The sequence below is a fragment of the Pangasianodon hypophthalmus genome, chromosome 1 (genome assembly GCF_027358585.1).
Source record: "Pangasianodon hypophthalmus isolate fPanHyp1 chromosome 1, fPanHyp1.pri, whole genome shotgun sequence".
Taxonomy (NCBI): Eukaryota; Metazoa; Chordata; class Actinopteri; order Siluriformes; family Pangasiidae; genus Pangasianodon; species Pangasianodon hypophthalmus.
The window spans coordinates 22,199,259-22,217,073 of record NC_069710.1 but is presented as its reverse complement, the minus strand read 5'-3'; the positions used below and the strand labels follow the sequence as shown (position 1 = coordinate 22,217,073).

The window sequence follows — 17,815 nt, the reverse complement described above, 5'->3', positions numbered from 1 at the left end:
TTCACAATATTAACAATTAGGTTTTGTATCATCCACCAGAGAGCTCATTGTAAATGAGTTGTTACTATGGAAAGAATAACAAGCATATTCATATAAACCTGTGATTTTAATTACAGCCGGAACTACGGTCAGGACCATGCTGTTATAGGAAACGAATCACCTCCTGACCTATCAGAATCAAACATTCAACAGTGCTGTGGTAAGTTTTCTTATTACACTGGTGTCCTTTCCTGCAGAAGTGCGTCATAGCATCTTTGAGATGAACCCTTGTGCTGAAGGGTAACTTTCCACTACAACGATGTACAGTGACTTTAACCAGATGAGACTGGTGTCAAGCTCTGGGTGGTGACATTACCCTGTCCCTCATTAGTGCTCCAGGTGGTCCTCCTCTGTCTATGTTCTCTGTTTAATCTCTTGGTAATACCTCACACACAGCAGAACATTTACTCAAGACCACCTGATCCTGAACATGTGCCAGCTAAATTTAGAGTTATAAAACTGAATTATACTCTGGGGAAGAGAGAAGTGGATGATCAAATTAAAAAAAAAAAAAGGGGGGGGGGGGGGGGGGGGGGGACCTATTACAGACATTTTATAAATCCAGTCTCCTCTAAATCATTCACTACATGAGCCTGAGGCATTTGCCAGGACTTAATTAAGTGCTTAAATGGCAGCTGTTAAAGTGCTGATCTGTAAGGTTTACAGCTCTCATAAAGCTCTTTCAGGACAACAAAAAGCACTGTCAGGAACAAGAGAAAAGAAAGTCCCTAGTGTGCACAATGGTTCATGTTCCGTGGTGCTATTTCTATTGTACACAGCTCTAAACAGAGAACACTGTGATCAAGGAAGGCCCATAGATAGAGAAATAATGGGGAGAAATAAATTGATTAATTGATTGATTCATAATTTTTTATTAAGAATGTGTTACAAGTTAACATATTATTGTCTGAGGATTCCTCAGGAATTGTAACATTAGCAGCTCAGTCTCAAACACTTCATTACATCAACACAATTCCAGGTCAGTCAGAAGTAAACAATCTTCAGCCTTTTTACTTAAAATTACTGCACATACTTTAAGGAAAAACTGAGTCAGGGGAGAAAAAAAACACTTTCTAATAAGGTCCATCTTAACAATCCTGTAACAGTAATTTGTAGTGCTGCGTCAGGGGGTCAGCATTGGCAGGGAACCTGTAAATGGACGCCAGCTCAGATACATCAAATGTTATCAGGCATAAAGAAGCGAAATTACACAGTGACAGACAGGAGGCACAGCCAACCAGGAGCGAAAGAGTGTGAGAGAATAAACTGGTGTGAGATAGATAAAGAGCTGGGTATCGTAATATATGAGGAAAGAAGGATTCAGGACTGATGTGCTTTAAGCGTTTTCTTGCTGAATAGGTAAGAGTATTATTTATTCTCCAGTTTGGTGGGAAGCTAGTTAATGATAGATGATGGTCAGCCGATATATTCTTGTGGGGGAAGTTGTTGAGCTAGAGAACATAGGAAAGCCGAAAATAAGGCATTCTGCTCTTTAGGCACAATCCCAAATGGCATTGTGTACACTACTTACGCTCACTCATACAGGGTATACCATCACATTAGACCCAATTTAGTGCAATGTATGTGCAATACAACACAATTTGTGATTCTGCCATAGAAAAAAAATATTTACATGGTTACATGTAATACTACTTTTAAGGCACGTTTTTTTTTTTTTTTTTAATTTAATTAGAAAAGTGCTAAATGTGTGAAAATTAATAACGCTATCATCAATGATACTTCTTCCTTTCAGACAAAATCAAAGTTCAAGTTAGGCGACCAAAAAAATACAGAAAATGTTATCTTAAAACATCTGAATACGTAAATATGAAAATGTTAATGTGATATTCCTTCCTCGGCCATTTGACATGCTCTGATGACAGCTGACTTTTATCAAGGCTGGTATGGAGTCTGACACAGTTTGCTCTCCACATTGCTAGTTATTTACTAAGATTAAAGTAGGCGAGGCAAGAAGTTTGAGTCTCTTGTCACCATCATTACTGCCGGCCAGCAAACTCGCTGTGTCCTATGAGGTATACAGCAACAGCACCACACTGTGAAGTCACACTGTAAGGTAAAACAAAATCAGTTTATGAGCTTCAAGTAGCATTTTACTAGTTTTGGTTACTCATGTCCAGTCAGTCCCAGCCTTTCAGATCCTGGAGGAATGTATCTAAAGCTGTCTTCGTTGTCCAGCACCCTACAGCCATGGTGACTTTCAGACTCCACCCCAACAGCCCGCTGGCACCCTGTGAAGACATCAGAGAGGCCACGCTGCCAGCTCTGACCCTGGGGGCCACAAGAGCAGGAAGGCTGAGAGCCACACTGCCTACCACACCAGTCCCACTGGCAGCAAACAAGCACACTGTCAGAGCACACGAGAGTGCAGACAAGGACACACAACGCGTCATGATCACCAAGCCGTCATCTGACAGCCAATCGGAGAGCATCAGAAGAAGTGCTGAACCAATCAGGAGCACATGAGCAGTCCAACGATCTTCACTGAGCCACAAAAAGCCGAAGGCAGACAAGGAAGGGCCCAGTATCTCGCCTGCCCATTCTAGATCTCTCTGGACCTGAGACAGAGCTGGGGGCAGAGGGATAATAGCCAGAAATGAAGAGCATGTGATGAGCAAAAAACCCACTGATGGAGCTCGGTGGTCCTGCAGAGAGAGAGAGAGAGAGAGAGAGAGAGAGAGAGAGAGAGAGAGAGAGAGGGGGGGGGGGTATGTAATTGGGAATAATTACAAAAGCCTATCTGCCATTTTTCCCCTTTAAATGATAAGAAATGGACGCAGCTTACGTATAGTGCATCTTCTAAATCCTGATACTGACTCATAAATGTTTCATTACTCAATATGTTGTTTTTGCTAACATGCCTACTGGTATTATATTATGACTACTGATATTTGTGTCTCTTAAACATAAATGTTCATATGTTTCCATGTGAAAAACATTATAATCATAAGTTTATAACATGAGAAGTGCAACAGATAAATCTATGATCTATGTACACCTAAACCATAAGTGTTTACATGCATCAACAGATAGAGTAACAGATGTATGAAAAAAAACAACAGCTGGTAAAGAACAGTCAACAATCAATACAAAATCGAGAAGTACGTCTACATGTATCTGTCTGAGGACTCAGACATTACTTTTTCTTGACTTTCTTTGATAAAAGCCCAGTCACTGCAAACATGAAAAGTCAGTCAGTAAGGCACACAGAGCAAATTACTGTATCCTGAAGCACAACTTACATCTGATTTAAAGGTTAAATGGGGAAGCAGTTAGTGAACTGAGCAGCTGAATAAGGCTTCATTATTTTACCCTGAACAGGTGAAAAGCAGCAGGCAGGGCTGAGAGTGACAGAACGATGTTTGCAGACACTGGGATCAACTCGTGTACAATGTCCATCAGTGCCCTGCGGAGTAGAAGATAAAATGTGCTGTTGGTAAACAAAATCTCAACAACAGTAACAACAATGACACCCATGGCCATAGCCATGAGTACTCTGAGGTCCAGACTTTGGTAGTTTCAGAAGTTTTTTTTTTTTTTTTTTTTTTCCCCCATGTATATACATAGATTTACGATCTACATATGTACAAAGACCAGATGCTGATGCTCATCTGTTTTAGTTCAAATGTAGACACTAGAAAAGTTTACACACACATTTTTGTGTTGATTGCTGTCTGTAAAATCTCTTATGTGCATATATAATACACTGTAAAAAAAAAATGACATCTTAGCAAGTAGAAATATCTTGAATACATTTAGCTAGTCAAATTTAGCTAAGATTTCCTATTATTATTATTATTATTATTATTATTTAATTTATACTAATAGCATAATAAGAAATATTAGACACATTTGCCCATATTCAAGATATTTTCACTTGCTAAGATATCATTTTGTGTATAAAATGTGCAGTGTGTATAAAATAAAGAGCATCTCAGGTCTATCTTTTACAGTAACTAGATAAAATAGATTCTAAGATCTGTACTCTGTTGCTCTTTAATATGATTCTTTAAATCCAAGGATCCCAAAGCCCCTGGCCCACGGACAGATGTTAACTCCGAAAAGTCAGGAACCAATGGGAATATGTTGAGCAAATATGTTGATCTAAATATGTTAAGCAAAATCCACACAAACGTGATACAATGGCTGAGAAAATGCATAGAGCAAAAGGGTGAACATGTAGAGCATATGTTGTAAATAATAAATACAAAATTAAGTATATGTAGTTTTACTCTTATTGGTTCCTGACATTTTGGACACCCTGTACTACAACGGATGATGGGAGGCCCGGAGACCCACACACTGCAATTTTTCCTTTCACCTGATGGTGGCAGCAGACTGTGTTAACACAGTTAGCTAAAATTCAACATATGAAAAGTGCTGTAATTCCTACACCATTCACTTGATTTGGATGTAAATACCCTCAAATTAGAGTTGGAAGTCTTTAAGCTCATATTCATTATTTGTAGTATTGCTATACATATATGGAATATGTGGGGGCCAAGGAGTCCATGGAGGCGGATGCAAATGCAGAAATTCTTTAATGAAGGAAAACAACTGAGGCACAAACTAGGACTGGGAAAGAAGTGAAAACTAAAACAACAAAGGGTTAGGCTAATACTAGGCAGGGCATGGCAAGGAAAACTCGAAACTAGAAAACAAAAGCTATTCACAATGCAAACAGTAACTGAAATCCAACATGCAAGCAAACAGAGACATAAGCATAATTCTCCAACAAACAAAAAGGGAAAACACAGAACTTAAATAAGGTGACTAATAGGGAAACACAAAACAGGTGTGCAAAATCAGTTAAGGAAATGGAGCTGATAACAAAAAAATATCAAAAAAAGAGATTCAAAAAAAGTGAGTGAGAATGCGCTCTGGTGTGTGTATACATTTTGTGTATATATATATATATATATACACACACACATGTGTGTATGTATATATATATATATATATATATATATATATATATATATATATATATATATATATATATATATATATATATACATACACACACACACATACATACACACATATATATATATATATATATATATATATATATACATACACACACACAAACACACACACACACAGATCAGTCCTAACATTAAAACCAACGACAGGTGAAGTGAATAAGATTGATTATCTTATTACAGTGGCATCTGTCAATGGGTGGGATATATTAGGCAGCAAGTGAATGGTCAGTTCTCAAAGTTGATGTTTTGGAAGCAGGAAAAATGTGCAAGCGTAAAGATCTGAGCGACTTTGACAAGGCCAAATTGTGACAGCTAGACGACTGGGTCAGAGCATCTCCAAACGGCAGGTCTTGTGGGGTGTTCCCGGTATGCATTGGTTAGTACCTACCAAAAGTGGTACAAGGAAGGAAGGACAACCGGTGGCAGGGTCATGGGTGCCCAAGACTCACTGAGGCGCGTGGGTAGCAAAGGCAATCCCGTCTGGTCTGATCCCATAGAAGAGCTACTGTAGCACAAATTGCTGAAAAAGTTAATGCTAGCTATGAAAGAAAGGTGTAAGTACACACAATGACCAGTCACGCAGACCAGTCATTGTGTGAAGAAGGTGGCCTGGTCTGATGAATCACGTTTTCTTTTACATCATGTGGACAGCCAAGTGCGTGTGCTTCCCTATCCTGTGGAAGAGATGGTACCAGGATGCACTATGTGAAGAAGGCAAGCCGGTGGAGGCAGTCTGATGCTCTGGGCAATGTTCTGTTTGGAAACCTTGGGTCCTGGCATTCATGTGGATGTTACCTTGACACGTACCACCTACTTAAACATTGCTGCAGACCAAGTACACGCCTTCATGGCAACAGTATTCCCTAATGGCAGTGGCTTCATTCAGCAGGATAATGTGCCCTGCTACACTGCATAAATTGTTCAGGAATGGTTCGAGGAACATGACAAAGAGATCGAGGTGTTGACTTGGCCTCCAAATTCCCCAGATCTCAATCCAATCGAGCATATGTGGGATGTGCTGGACAAACAAGTCTGATCGATGGAGGCCCCACCTCACAACTTACAGGACTTAAAGGATCTGCTGCTAAGTTCTTGGTGCCAGATACCACAGCACACCTTCAGAGGTCTTGTAGAGTCCATGCCTCGACGGGTCAGAGCTGTTTTGGCAGCACAAGGGGGACCTACACATTAATAGGCAGGTGGTTTTAGGCACAATAATAGGCATGTTATGGCTGACTGGTTTATGTGTGTGTGTGTGTGTGTGTGTGTGTGTGTGTGTGTGTGTGTATGTATGTATGTATGTATATATAGATAGATAGATAGATATAGATACACACACACTTTTTTTTGATAAGGTCTAATCTGGCCCCCTGCTATAAGACATAACTACATCAGAGTTCCTTGTGTATTAATAGTTTTAGTGTGCATAAGGCTACTTGATGGCTATAAGGTTATCTTCTTTCTGAGCTAGCTAAAACACAAATCATGTCTCATAGACTGTATGAGGAAACTCTGGTAGAACAGACTTAACAGAGATGAAAAAGTAAGCCGTTTGCTCACCCATACATTAAAACCAGCTAACTGGCCATCTCCTCAATGTTAAAACAACCCACAACAGTCAAGAGAAAGGAAACAGGGAACAAATAAACTGCAAACCCTGTAAACTATCAGCAGTGTGCTGTTCTCGCACTACACACTGCAGCTAACGGTCCAGTGTTAACTCACTAACTGTAAACAATGTACCATTAAAAACAGCAGTTTTAGCACTAATACCATGAACAACAGCAAGAAATTCAACGAAAAAGCCTTATTAACGTATAATACCGCATATTATTAAAATATAACTTGCAAAGCCACGGCTCATAACAAGCTGTGCACTACAGTAAGTCCACTACTTACGGATAATGGTTAAATCCCAAATGGCTTTCTGTTGTATTCCTAGTGCACTACATAGAGCGTATAAACAAAGTCCTTCTAGCAGAACCGTCGCCTGTAGGAGCCACTACTTTTAGCCATTACTCCATTTAGAGCACTTTGTATAAGAAGCAGAGAGACATTTAGAATTCGACCAGTGTGTACATGTGTGCGTTGTACTGCCCCTTGTGGTTGGGAGTCACATTACACATTTGCTGGATCTCACTGTGTTAATAAATAAATAAATAAATAAATAAATAAATAAATAAATAAATAAAAATTTAGTCCTGAAACCTACCTACCTACCTGCCTATTTACTTATCTAGAGAGTAGATAGATGGAAATACCCTTCAGCACCATTTTGCGACGACTGGCCAATGCCTGCTGAAAGCTTACTGGCATATTTTCATGTCGATTCAATAAATTTGTAGCAGGAGAAGATAAAAAAACAATCATTTCACATAGAATATAGAGTGTTTTGGTTTGTTGACGGTGGAGTGGCTAGACACTTTATGTCCCAGGGTGCCATCATGCTTGTTTTACCCTCTGGCTCTCCCTTTTAGTTATGCAGTTTTTTTAGTTATAGCTAGTCGTGCTGGAGTCCCTGCTTGCGCATCCTCGGTTTGCTGTGAGGTTTCTGTGGATGGTACCACATGGATACCTTACAGATGACTGTGGATGTTCTCACTTTGACAGTCTAATGATGGCGCTTGCTAAAAACTATGCTCAAGTCTCTTACATTATACAGTAAATAGCTTCACCTGCATATTATAGACTTAAAGCTAAAACTCTTCTGAAATCAACAATGACCCGTGATGCTTAAATTTCAAGTACAGCATTGAATGACACTTTATTAGAAATTTGAATTTGCAGCTGTCATTCTTTACATATTGCTGAGTAACATGGCATCCAATTTATGTGACGTAGAAGCTGCCATTTTGCACCAGCTCTAAAGTTTACTTTTATAAAAGAAAATACAAGGCTAAACTCAAACCAGGTTCACCAACACTAACAACAAGGGTTTCAGCAGAAAAACGCTTTGTCATTCACTACCTTGAAGCATATGATTAGTTAATAATACAAAGGAAGAAATAGATCTATTTTGAGAGTTTATGCAGTGATATATCCCATAAATAAATACTGTCCTACATTATAAGCTTGTTTGACCTACACAAATCCTTGAACAAACTAGATTCACTACAGTGATTTATTAGGCTCTAGGACAGGCTATAACTCTGTAGGGTTTGGCTTTTAAGACCACGCTGGCCACACCACGCAGGTCAGGCAGAGGCTCCTCGGGGCTGGCAGGAAGAAACTGAAAGTCCCGTAGCAGATAGCCAGTGAAGAGGAACATCTCCATTTTAGCTACAGACTCCCCGAGGCATAGCCGAGCACCCCCTCCAAAAGGTATTAGAGCCCGGAGACAGCTCCCATCTCCCTGCAAAAAGCGCTCTGAAATAAAGAATGCGCCCTATCATCATTAATAAGCCCTGGTTTATGTCATTCTTGAGGTGTAATATGTCATATAATGGGAGATTAGCTGTTAATATACCTGGTCTGAAGCTGTGTGGGTCAGGCCAAACCTCTGGATCATGATGAGCTCCAAATAAATTGGGGATAACAATGGTGTTTTTGGGGATGAAATATCCTGCAATGCTGAAGGGACAATCCACCTCATAAACTTATGACATCCTATGCAACATTGCAATCTCTCAAATGTATTGTACTGCTTATTGCTAGAAACGACCCTGTATGTACCGTTTTAAAGAAATTATGAGTTGTGTCAAAAAGACAAGTGTGTGTTCATGTGTTAGTTTCTGAATCTATGTCTTGTCAGGTGTCTCTATGAGTCCAAATTGAGTCTAGAGTCCCAAGCTATGTAGTAGGAGTCAGGTATTAAGTCCTAGAAATAGTTCTTGAGTCTTGAAAACTATAAAATCCTACTGTGGCAATGGATAATGTCAGGTAAGCTGACAAATCAAAACTTGGTATTTAATTTTATTTTATCTAGACTGAAACATAATGCCAGTTTAAACTGACTATATTATATCAGCCCACTAACTTCTATTGGATTGTTAACAAGCCTTTCTTAAAGTGTCTTTAAGAGACATGCACTATATGGCCAAAAGTACGTGGACACCTGACCAATCACACCCATGTGGATTTTGAACATACCATTCCAGATTTAGACCCCCTTTGCTTTTATAATAACCACCTCTATTCTTGGAAGGCTTTCCACTAGATTTTGAAGCATGGCTGTCTGGATTTGTGCTCTTTCAGCCACAAGAGCATTAGTGAGGCCAGGCAGTGATGTTGGCTGAGGAGGCCTGGTGCACAGTTAGTGTTCCAGTTCATCCCAAATATGTTCAGTGGGGTTGAGGTCAGGGCTCTGTGCAGATCGGTCGAGTTCTTCCACTCCAACCTTGCCAAACCATGTCTTCATAGACCTTGCTTTGTGCACAGGGGTATTGTCATGCTGGAACAGGTTTGGGCTAGACCCCATAGTTTCATGAAAGGAAATCTTAATGCTACAGCAAACAAAGCCGTCCTATACAATTGTGTGCTTCCAGCTTTGTGGCAACAGTTTGGGGAAGGCTGTGATGTTCAGTTTCCACATACTTTTGGCCATTTAGTGTATGTGATGTGAGATGTCCTGTTCCCTGTGTTGGCTACTTCGCAGCTACATTTTACATGCAGCCATTTTCTTTTGAACATTTATTTCATTGCTTATGTATAGAAATAGTCATGACCACCCAGATGGAATTATTATTATAATTATTATATGCCATTATTTGTTTGTGTCTTTTGACATGAATGTTTACACACATTTTAGCAAGCATTCAATAAAATAAATGTTTTCTATTAACACACAAATTTCTGGAATAGGTAGGACTAGACAATAACTGATATTTCTCTGCATGTAAAATAAGTAATATGCAAAGCACACAATAACATGCAAACCAAATTATCCAAGTCCTCATCTGTATTTAAATCTTCTGACAGTGTGTTCTATTGTAGAGCCGGTGCAGTTACCTGCTGTCTCTGATGGCTTTGTGTGGCACAGCAAGTGGAGCCACAGGTCTCAATCTCAGCATCTCATTAATCACTGCACACAGATAGGGCAGCCTGCGTCTGTCACTGTAGCGAGGATACTGACCCTTCAGCACGTTAGTTAGCTCCTCATACACTCTCGTCTGAACCTACAGCGAAATCAATAGCAAGCAGCGTGAATAAGGTGAAAAGGCACAGACAGCAGCAGGCAAAGAATTATTTGCTTTTGTTTGTTCCCTGAGGCCACAATTATCATTTGAGTATTTTGTATTATTATCCTTTCAGTATTTTGTATTATTACCTCTGGCCTATGTAAGAGGAAGGCAATGGTCCAGCTGAGCCAGGCAGCAGTCGTCTCTGTTCCCCCTATGAGCAGGTCCACTGTAGTCATGTGTATATGGCTGTCTGTCAGAGTCTGTAGGAGAGGAAGAGGACAGAATGAGCAAACCTGAAATATGAAGAAATACACATCAAAGTCTGGCCCTTATTCATCAAAGTTGCATATTGTTAAGACATGATTGTAAAACAAGTGTTCACTTAGCACACTGTGACCCAGCCCTGATGACTGACTGATGTGTGGACAAATGAAAATACTAAACAGAATGCATTTTCTTACAGAATCCACGCAGTAGGAGTGAGATTATGTTATTGGAAAACTTGAGAAGCACTGTTTCATCTTAATTTCATCTTAATTTTGCCATTTTGCCATTTTTATAGCAAGATCCATCGATCCATCGTATCGCTTATCCTACACAGGGTCACAGGGAGCCTGGAGCCTCTCCCAGGGGGCTCGGTGCGGGGCACAAGGCAGGGGTCACCGTGGATGGGGTGCCAACCCATCACAGTTTATAACAAGATGTTTTTTGTTTTCGGCACGAAATTGCAAATGCATCATTCAAGAGTGTGAAGTATATTAACGTAAATGACTGTTCAATTCTCATTTTGACACAGATTTTGGACTAACATATGAAACACATGCAGTTCAGGAAATCCATTTCAATTTTAGTTTTTTTTTTTTTTTTTTTTTTTAAATAAAGCTAATTATAAAGCAGCCAAAGTTCCATGTAAATGAACAATCAGTGCCACTAAACCAAATGGCAAATGCAAATGAAATAACTGAATTCTCCCTCTGAGCTAAAAATTACATATACAGCTATGAATTTTAAATTCAAATATAGGAATTCATTTTACATATAACATTTCCATTTGAATTTTGGCAAGATGCTTCCAAAATGCTTCCATATTATATAAATTAGGGTATGTTTATGTAAATTAGATGTATATGAGAGTAAATTAGGGAGGGTCTTATGCTTGTGATATGTGAGCAGGAGCTGACATCCACACAGCTGAAGCAGATTCCAAATTTGTGTTTAAATCACCGCTCATTTCAATGCAACCATTTCATGAATAAGATGCAAGTTTATTCACAGTATGTCATTTTGTGCACTCAAATCTGGACTTATTGCTGCACAAGTTTGATGAATATGTCTTTTTAAACTAATGTCTGGTTAACTCAGAACAATGCAATGACCATCAGTAAATGACATGATGTCCTGTTGATGTTCTGTAACATAATATTCCCTATTGTCATACTTGCTTACCATCTTGGGTACTCTTCCCTCTGGTGATTGAAGGTACTGTAGAAGGGGCGCAGCAAAGTCTTGGCCTTCGTTACTATCCTTCTTTTGCTGGAACAACACAGATAAGATAAGAATATGATATTCACTGCACAGATTTGCGGTGTTTTCTTTTATAAATATATGTAACAATATATTTGTACCTTAAACTCATCTAAGTGGCCTCCAATGAGCTCATCTCTTCTAGCTACCTCTCTCATTAGACGAGTAAAGGGAGCATTTGGCAACTTCTGGAAGGATATAATTGTGAATATGATCAGAATAGTAGCTGAGCACACAGAAGAAAAAGCAACAATACTGTGAGCTTTAAGGATTCACTGAGGAACTGTGTGTTACTCTGAGCAGAGGGAAAGAGTCCAGAGCTGAGATCCATGGTGAACCCCACAGAGACACAATCTTATTCAGACAGCCATGCATCTCCTGAAGATGTTCTGAGCTCTTCTCATACTGAGGAGAAGAAAGAGACTGATTGAGAAGGACTGACATTTAGGCTGTAATAGGTTTTGATATGAAAGTGTACTGTATGTTATAGTAGGAAAGCCAGTGCACTGTCACTAACTGATTTTCCAAAGGCTAGCATTGTAATGATGTTACTGGTTGCTACAGTGAAGTCTTCAGACAGGTCCACGGGCTTCTCTTTATAGTCCAGTAACACCTGTTAAAGAGTGAAAAACTGGATTCATTATTTGGGGAAGAAGTAATGTAAATGCTCATACGACTACCTACAACTACAACCAAGGCCCTTTTTTCCAATTTCTTCCAATAAGTGCCAATTTTTTAAATAAATATGCAAAAAAACCCAACAAAAAACAAACAAACAAACAAAAACAAACAAACAAACAAACAAAAAAAACACACTTTACTTCATTTGGTGAATTTTATGTAACTAAAATAGGTAACTAACATAACTAATGTCACACAGAAGCGGTGATCATGAAGCATTCATATCTGTCTGGGGTTTAAAAATGCAAAAAGAAAAAAGCAGAAGAGGAGAAAACTGGTAAGATAGTTGTGCAAATGAATTGGATTTAGTCAGTTTGTCTGCTTCCTTGCTTCAGCATGTTGATGTAACTGAAATGGAAAAAAGTTAGTGGCTAACTAGCTTGCTAGTATCTAGAGTAAGGAGTGTGAGGCAAAGACAAGTTGCTAGCTCCTTACTATTTGTTCGGTTGTTTTTATTTTATTGTTTATAAACCTGTTTTTCCTTTCTCCAAGATAATGAAGTATTAATTCTCTTTATTCGTGCAAATAAAATAATATGATTGGCGTGGGTGAGTAAGTTGTCACTTAGGGGAAGGCCCACAAGTGTTCAGAAATGGCCCTGACTACAAACAAACTACAACCTGTGCAAAATGCAGCATCAAGAATATTACACACTAGAAAATGAGATCATATTAAACCACTCCACTGACTTCCAGTTTCCTTTAGAATTAATTATCAAATTTTATAACTCTGCACCTTCAAACAGCTCTGACTGCCTGATAAACTAGGTTCCAAATCATGATTTAAGATCATCTAGTGCTAGCCTTCTCCATATTCCATGTTTGAACCTTGCACAGAGTGGTGAAGCCGCATTTTGTTTTTATGCGCCAAAGATCTAGAGCATGTTACCATTAAACATACCATTAAACATGTTACCATTAAACATACCATTAAACATGTTACCATTAAACATACCATTAAACATGTTACCATTAAACATACCATTAAACAGGCTGTGTCAGGCTTCATCTATCACTGATTGAAAAAAAGCTAAAAATGTTTTTTTCTCTTCGGCTATTAACTAGCTTTTAATAATTGCCTTACTTTTACTGACACATTACTTTTACATTACTTTTATACTATTTTAATTATTGTATAATTATTTGTATTTATCATTACTTTATTCGAGGGTTACTATTATTTACCTAATTTTACTGTTTTAGTTTTGATTAGCTTTTGTTTCTATATTTCTCTGCTTTTTATTCCACACTGTAAAGACTAAAAAGTTTATTATTATTATTATTATAATTACTATTATTATTATTATTATTATTATTATTTTGTTGTTGTTGTTGTTGTTGATGATGATGTTGTTGCTGTTGCTGTCCATTCATTCATTCATTCATTTATGATTTTGATTTATGAGTTCATACACAAATTCAACCCCAAACAAAAGAAAAATCTCATACTGTACTCTACCATCTGAATGTAATTCAAATCCACACAAACCTGTATGCATTGTGTACCTGTTTGAGGTATAGCGCTTGCTTTTCTATCAGACAGTGAAGAGACTCAGCAACACAACGCTGCAAAGCACTATGGGCCAGACGCCTGTGGGACCTCCACTCCTCGCTGTAATCACCCAGAGAGATGGAGTAGCCCCCACCTGACACTTTGTCAGCTAAATGAAAGCAGATAAAGAGACAGATGATATAGAAAGAGCAGAAATTATATAAGCATATAATATATATGCATATATATATAAGACCTTGTATATAGAGCAAGACCTTACCCGTGTATGAATGTGGTCTTCCTGCAAAGTCAGACCACTTTTTGACCAGAGCCTCACGGATCACCTCACTACTGTTCAGAATCACCATCGCTGCACAAAAGATACAGAAAAAAATTATAACCAGCACATTTTAAATGTCAGTTTTGTATTCTTACAGGTAGTTTTAAAGCTTTAAAGCTGAAATTGTGAAAGTTAAGAAATTATTCACTGGTGCTTCCACAGCGGAGACGATAGATATTCCCATATTGACGAGCCAGTCCAGTCAGGTATATGGGCAAATGATCTTGGCTAAGCTCGAACATGTTTCCCAGGAAGGGAAGAGGGGGAGGTCCAGGGAGTGAGGGAGTAAGGGAACGATGGAAAAGAAGAGAGAGGCATTGCAGAGGTTTGGACGCAGTGACTAGAGAAAGGAAAGATGAAATACTGTTACAATGCTTGTTATATCATAAAAAATGTAATGTGGTCTGACCTCTTGATATTAAGTGCTATTAATTGTATATACTGTTTATGGTACACATTCCCTAAGCTGATGGTAAATTGATCTATTGACTAAGGTGTAAAAAAAAAAGTCTTTATCTGTGTGATAAAGCAAGAACATCTACAGGATTGTAGATTTGTTTAGTGATGGGTAGCGAAACCTACAAATCAACATTTCATTCACTTGAGCATGGTAGGCCCTGATGCTAAACTTTATAAATATTCATGAAGAAGATATTAAATGCAATTCTAAGATTTATTACATCCATATTTGCATTTAGATCTACTAAATGCAAATATCTGTACATATATCTATTCCGTTTAAGCCTACTGTGTCTACTGTACAGTGTTATATATTCTCTTATATTCTTATTATTTGTAAATTTTATTATTATATGTCTTGCCATCTTATTGGCATGTGTGTTCTGGAAGCTTCATACCAAGTCAAATTCCTTGTGTGTGTTTGAGCACACTTGGCAAAAGCTCATTCTGATTAAATCCAAGGACTAGCGTGTTCTATGTGTACAATTGTTTTATTAGTAAATTTGATTTGGACTGACATTTGACTTTTGGTTTTTTGGGTCTAAACAAAAAACAAACCAAAACTAAAGACCTACTACAAAATTTGACCAGTTTAAAATAACTGACCTTAACTCACTGAGAGCTGCACATGACTTAAATTGGTTAATTTAGCCTTGTTCTGGTTATATTGTATCTTGTGTTAAGTTATGACTAAATATGTTGTATGCATTGTAACAATAAATATATAAAATAGAAATTGAATGCCACTAAGTATATCTATTTTATTATTCACCACTTTTGTATTTGAACATTTTTGAAATAATGCATTATTTTGATTGTCTTCAGTGGCCATCATGTACAACAATCGCGTTATGACCTGAATAGACATGCATTTAGATCATTACAATTTTTTATTTTATTATTATTATTTTTTTTTTTACAGAAAAAACTTTTTTTTTCTCAGTATATGCTGCTTAACTTTGGTGGATGGATGTAAATGTTTAAATTTCATATCTTATCTCATGGCGCATGTACACTATATGGCAAAGTTTGTGGACACCTGACCATCACACCAATATGTGGTTCTTCCCCAAACTTTTGCAACAATGTTGGAAGCACACAATTGAATAGGATGTCTTCACATACTGTAGCATTAAGATTTCCCTTCACTGGAAATAAGGGGCCCAAACCTGTTCCAGCATGACAATGCCCCTGTGCACAAAGTGACAAAGTGACATGGACTGTTCCACATTCTAGTGGAAAGCCTTCCCAGAAGAGTAGAGGTTATTAAGGAGAGACTAAATCTGGAACAGGATTTACAACGAAACACATATAAGCGTTATAGTCACATGTCCACTAACGTTTGGCCATATAATGTAGCACAATGAATAAATTTCTGTTTTAAAAGGGCCCTACTGTAAATGAGACTCTGAACAACACATAGTTCATCTGTACATTTGTAGCATTTTTTTTTTACTTTTAACTTTCAAGTGACTCACTGCATGTTGTAGCTTGCACCCTCTTTTACCTTACTCCCAGTCATATAACACCAAACACACATGACCTGCAAAATCTACTTGCATTTAACTAAGGAATGTCCTTACCTTCAGACTGAACGCTTCTTTTGACATCTTCATTACTTCGTAGATTTCGCTGCCTTACAAGATGGCAGACTAAAACCAAGAGAATAAACAGCAATACGGCTGCTCCTACACTTACTGCTATTGAATACATGGAGTGGCTTCTTAGCGTCTTTGTGTCTGCGGTCTAAAATACTCTGCTCCTTTAATCATTTTTCTCCTCCATCTTTCACACCAATCAGGGCTTTCTGTCCATCCTTTCTTAAATCAAGGATGGGTAAATATTGGTTTGACCTTCAGCTCAGTGTCACGCAAAGTAAAGGAAATGAATGACTCTCTGTGTTATCTGATTCATGTGGGTAATGATATTTACTACATTCATTTGAAATCTACTAAGCTACATGTTAAATGAGGCCTATCACACTGTAGTCACATTTAGTGCTTGCAGACTATGAATGAATAGTGGAGTCTGAAAAAGGGTACACTGGGTTTTTGTGCATATTCATGTATAATATTAACAGCCAAACATCATCCTGAAGTATTACCCCAGGAGGTCCTGGCAAAGAAAAGGAAGCCATTCATGAAATGAAACAGTAATTCAGCGTATATATAATTAATACAGTGCAGCTAGTTCTCAGTCTGAAAAATTGAATCAAAGGTGTGCAGTGTGGATGCGGATTCTTGTTTATAGCCAAACCAAAAGCCGAGCTTTTAACCACTGCAGTTAAACCAGACTGGCCAAAGTGGCATTTTAGTAAACTGCTATATTGAAAATGGCTTCTTTGTTCAGATGAGGGAACACATAGTGCTTCTGTGAGGATTTCATCTGCCTTAGTTCATGCTGTACTTTTCAAATATATTTATCAACATATATAGTGTTTAATATTTTTATATGGTGCTCTATAAAATTACTGTTAAATTTACAGTTATTTATAGGCACCAGAGTTGCCAGTAAAGTACTGTAAACGTACAGTAAACAATTGCTGCAAATTATAATTAATAGCAAAGTACTGTGATACATTTTGATGTAATTATGTTATTTTTTACAGTATATAACTGTATGTTTACAGTAATATAATATAGATGACTTTACAATAATGTACTGCCAGCACAGTGCATTTACTGTAAATACTTGTAAAAATAAAAATTACAGCATAAACTAAAATATACTATATAAAATAAATCACAACTGAGACACTATATAACCAAACAGTTGAAGGTTAAGGGTCTTGCTCAAGGACCATGGCAGTTTGCTATTGCTAGGAGTTGAACTTATGACCTCTGAAGCTGTAGCTCAAAAGCCTAACCCCTGAGCCACCACTTCCCTCAGTGAGCTTCCACTGATTCAACCACTTCTACTGTTGAATGAATTTTTCCTAAAAGCCAAATTTCAGTGTTTTACTAAACCAACTAGCATATAAACTTTGTGTTTGCCTAAAATATTCGCTAAAATAAAGGGCGCAAAAATGATCCACTAATTTGCAGATGTTTACACAAAGAGAATCATTCTCACTCCCGCTTAAAATATTAGATATCCCAATATGCATTGCATTTTCAGGTATATTATTGCAAACCATTGCATTGCTCTATCCACCC

At 37.9% G+C, this 17,815-nt stretch overlaps 1 protein-coding gene across 1 annotated transcript; it reads right to left on the bottom strand.

Annotated features, from left to right (window-relative positions):
- Positions 1 to 887: 887 nt before the first annotated feature.
- Positions 888 to 17,806, bottom strand: LOC113542548 (steroid 21-hydroxylase). Its single transcript, XM_053232900.1, has 14 exons — positions 16,244 to 17,806; positions 14,350 to 14,541; positions 14,142 to 14,231; positions 13,876 to 14,030; positions 12,207 to 12,302; positions 11,984 to 12,094; positions 11,791 to 11,877; positions 11,612 to 11,698; positions 10,312 to 10,425; positions 9,993 to 10,159; positions 8,512 to 8,615; positions 6,945 to 8,411; positions 3,370 to 3,463; positions 888 to 2,702 (listed from the first exon to the last, which is right to left on the bottom strand). Exons 1-12 carry the CDS (start codon positions 16,371 to 16,373, stop codon positions 8,170 to 8,172), a joined length of 1,575 nt encoding a protein of 524 aa, XP_053088875.1. The 5' UTR covers positions 16,374 to 17,806; the 3' UTR covers positions 888 to 2,702; positions 3,370 to 3,463; positions 6,945 to 8,169.
- Between the last annotated feature and the right edge of the window lie 9 nt (positions 17,807 to 17,815).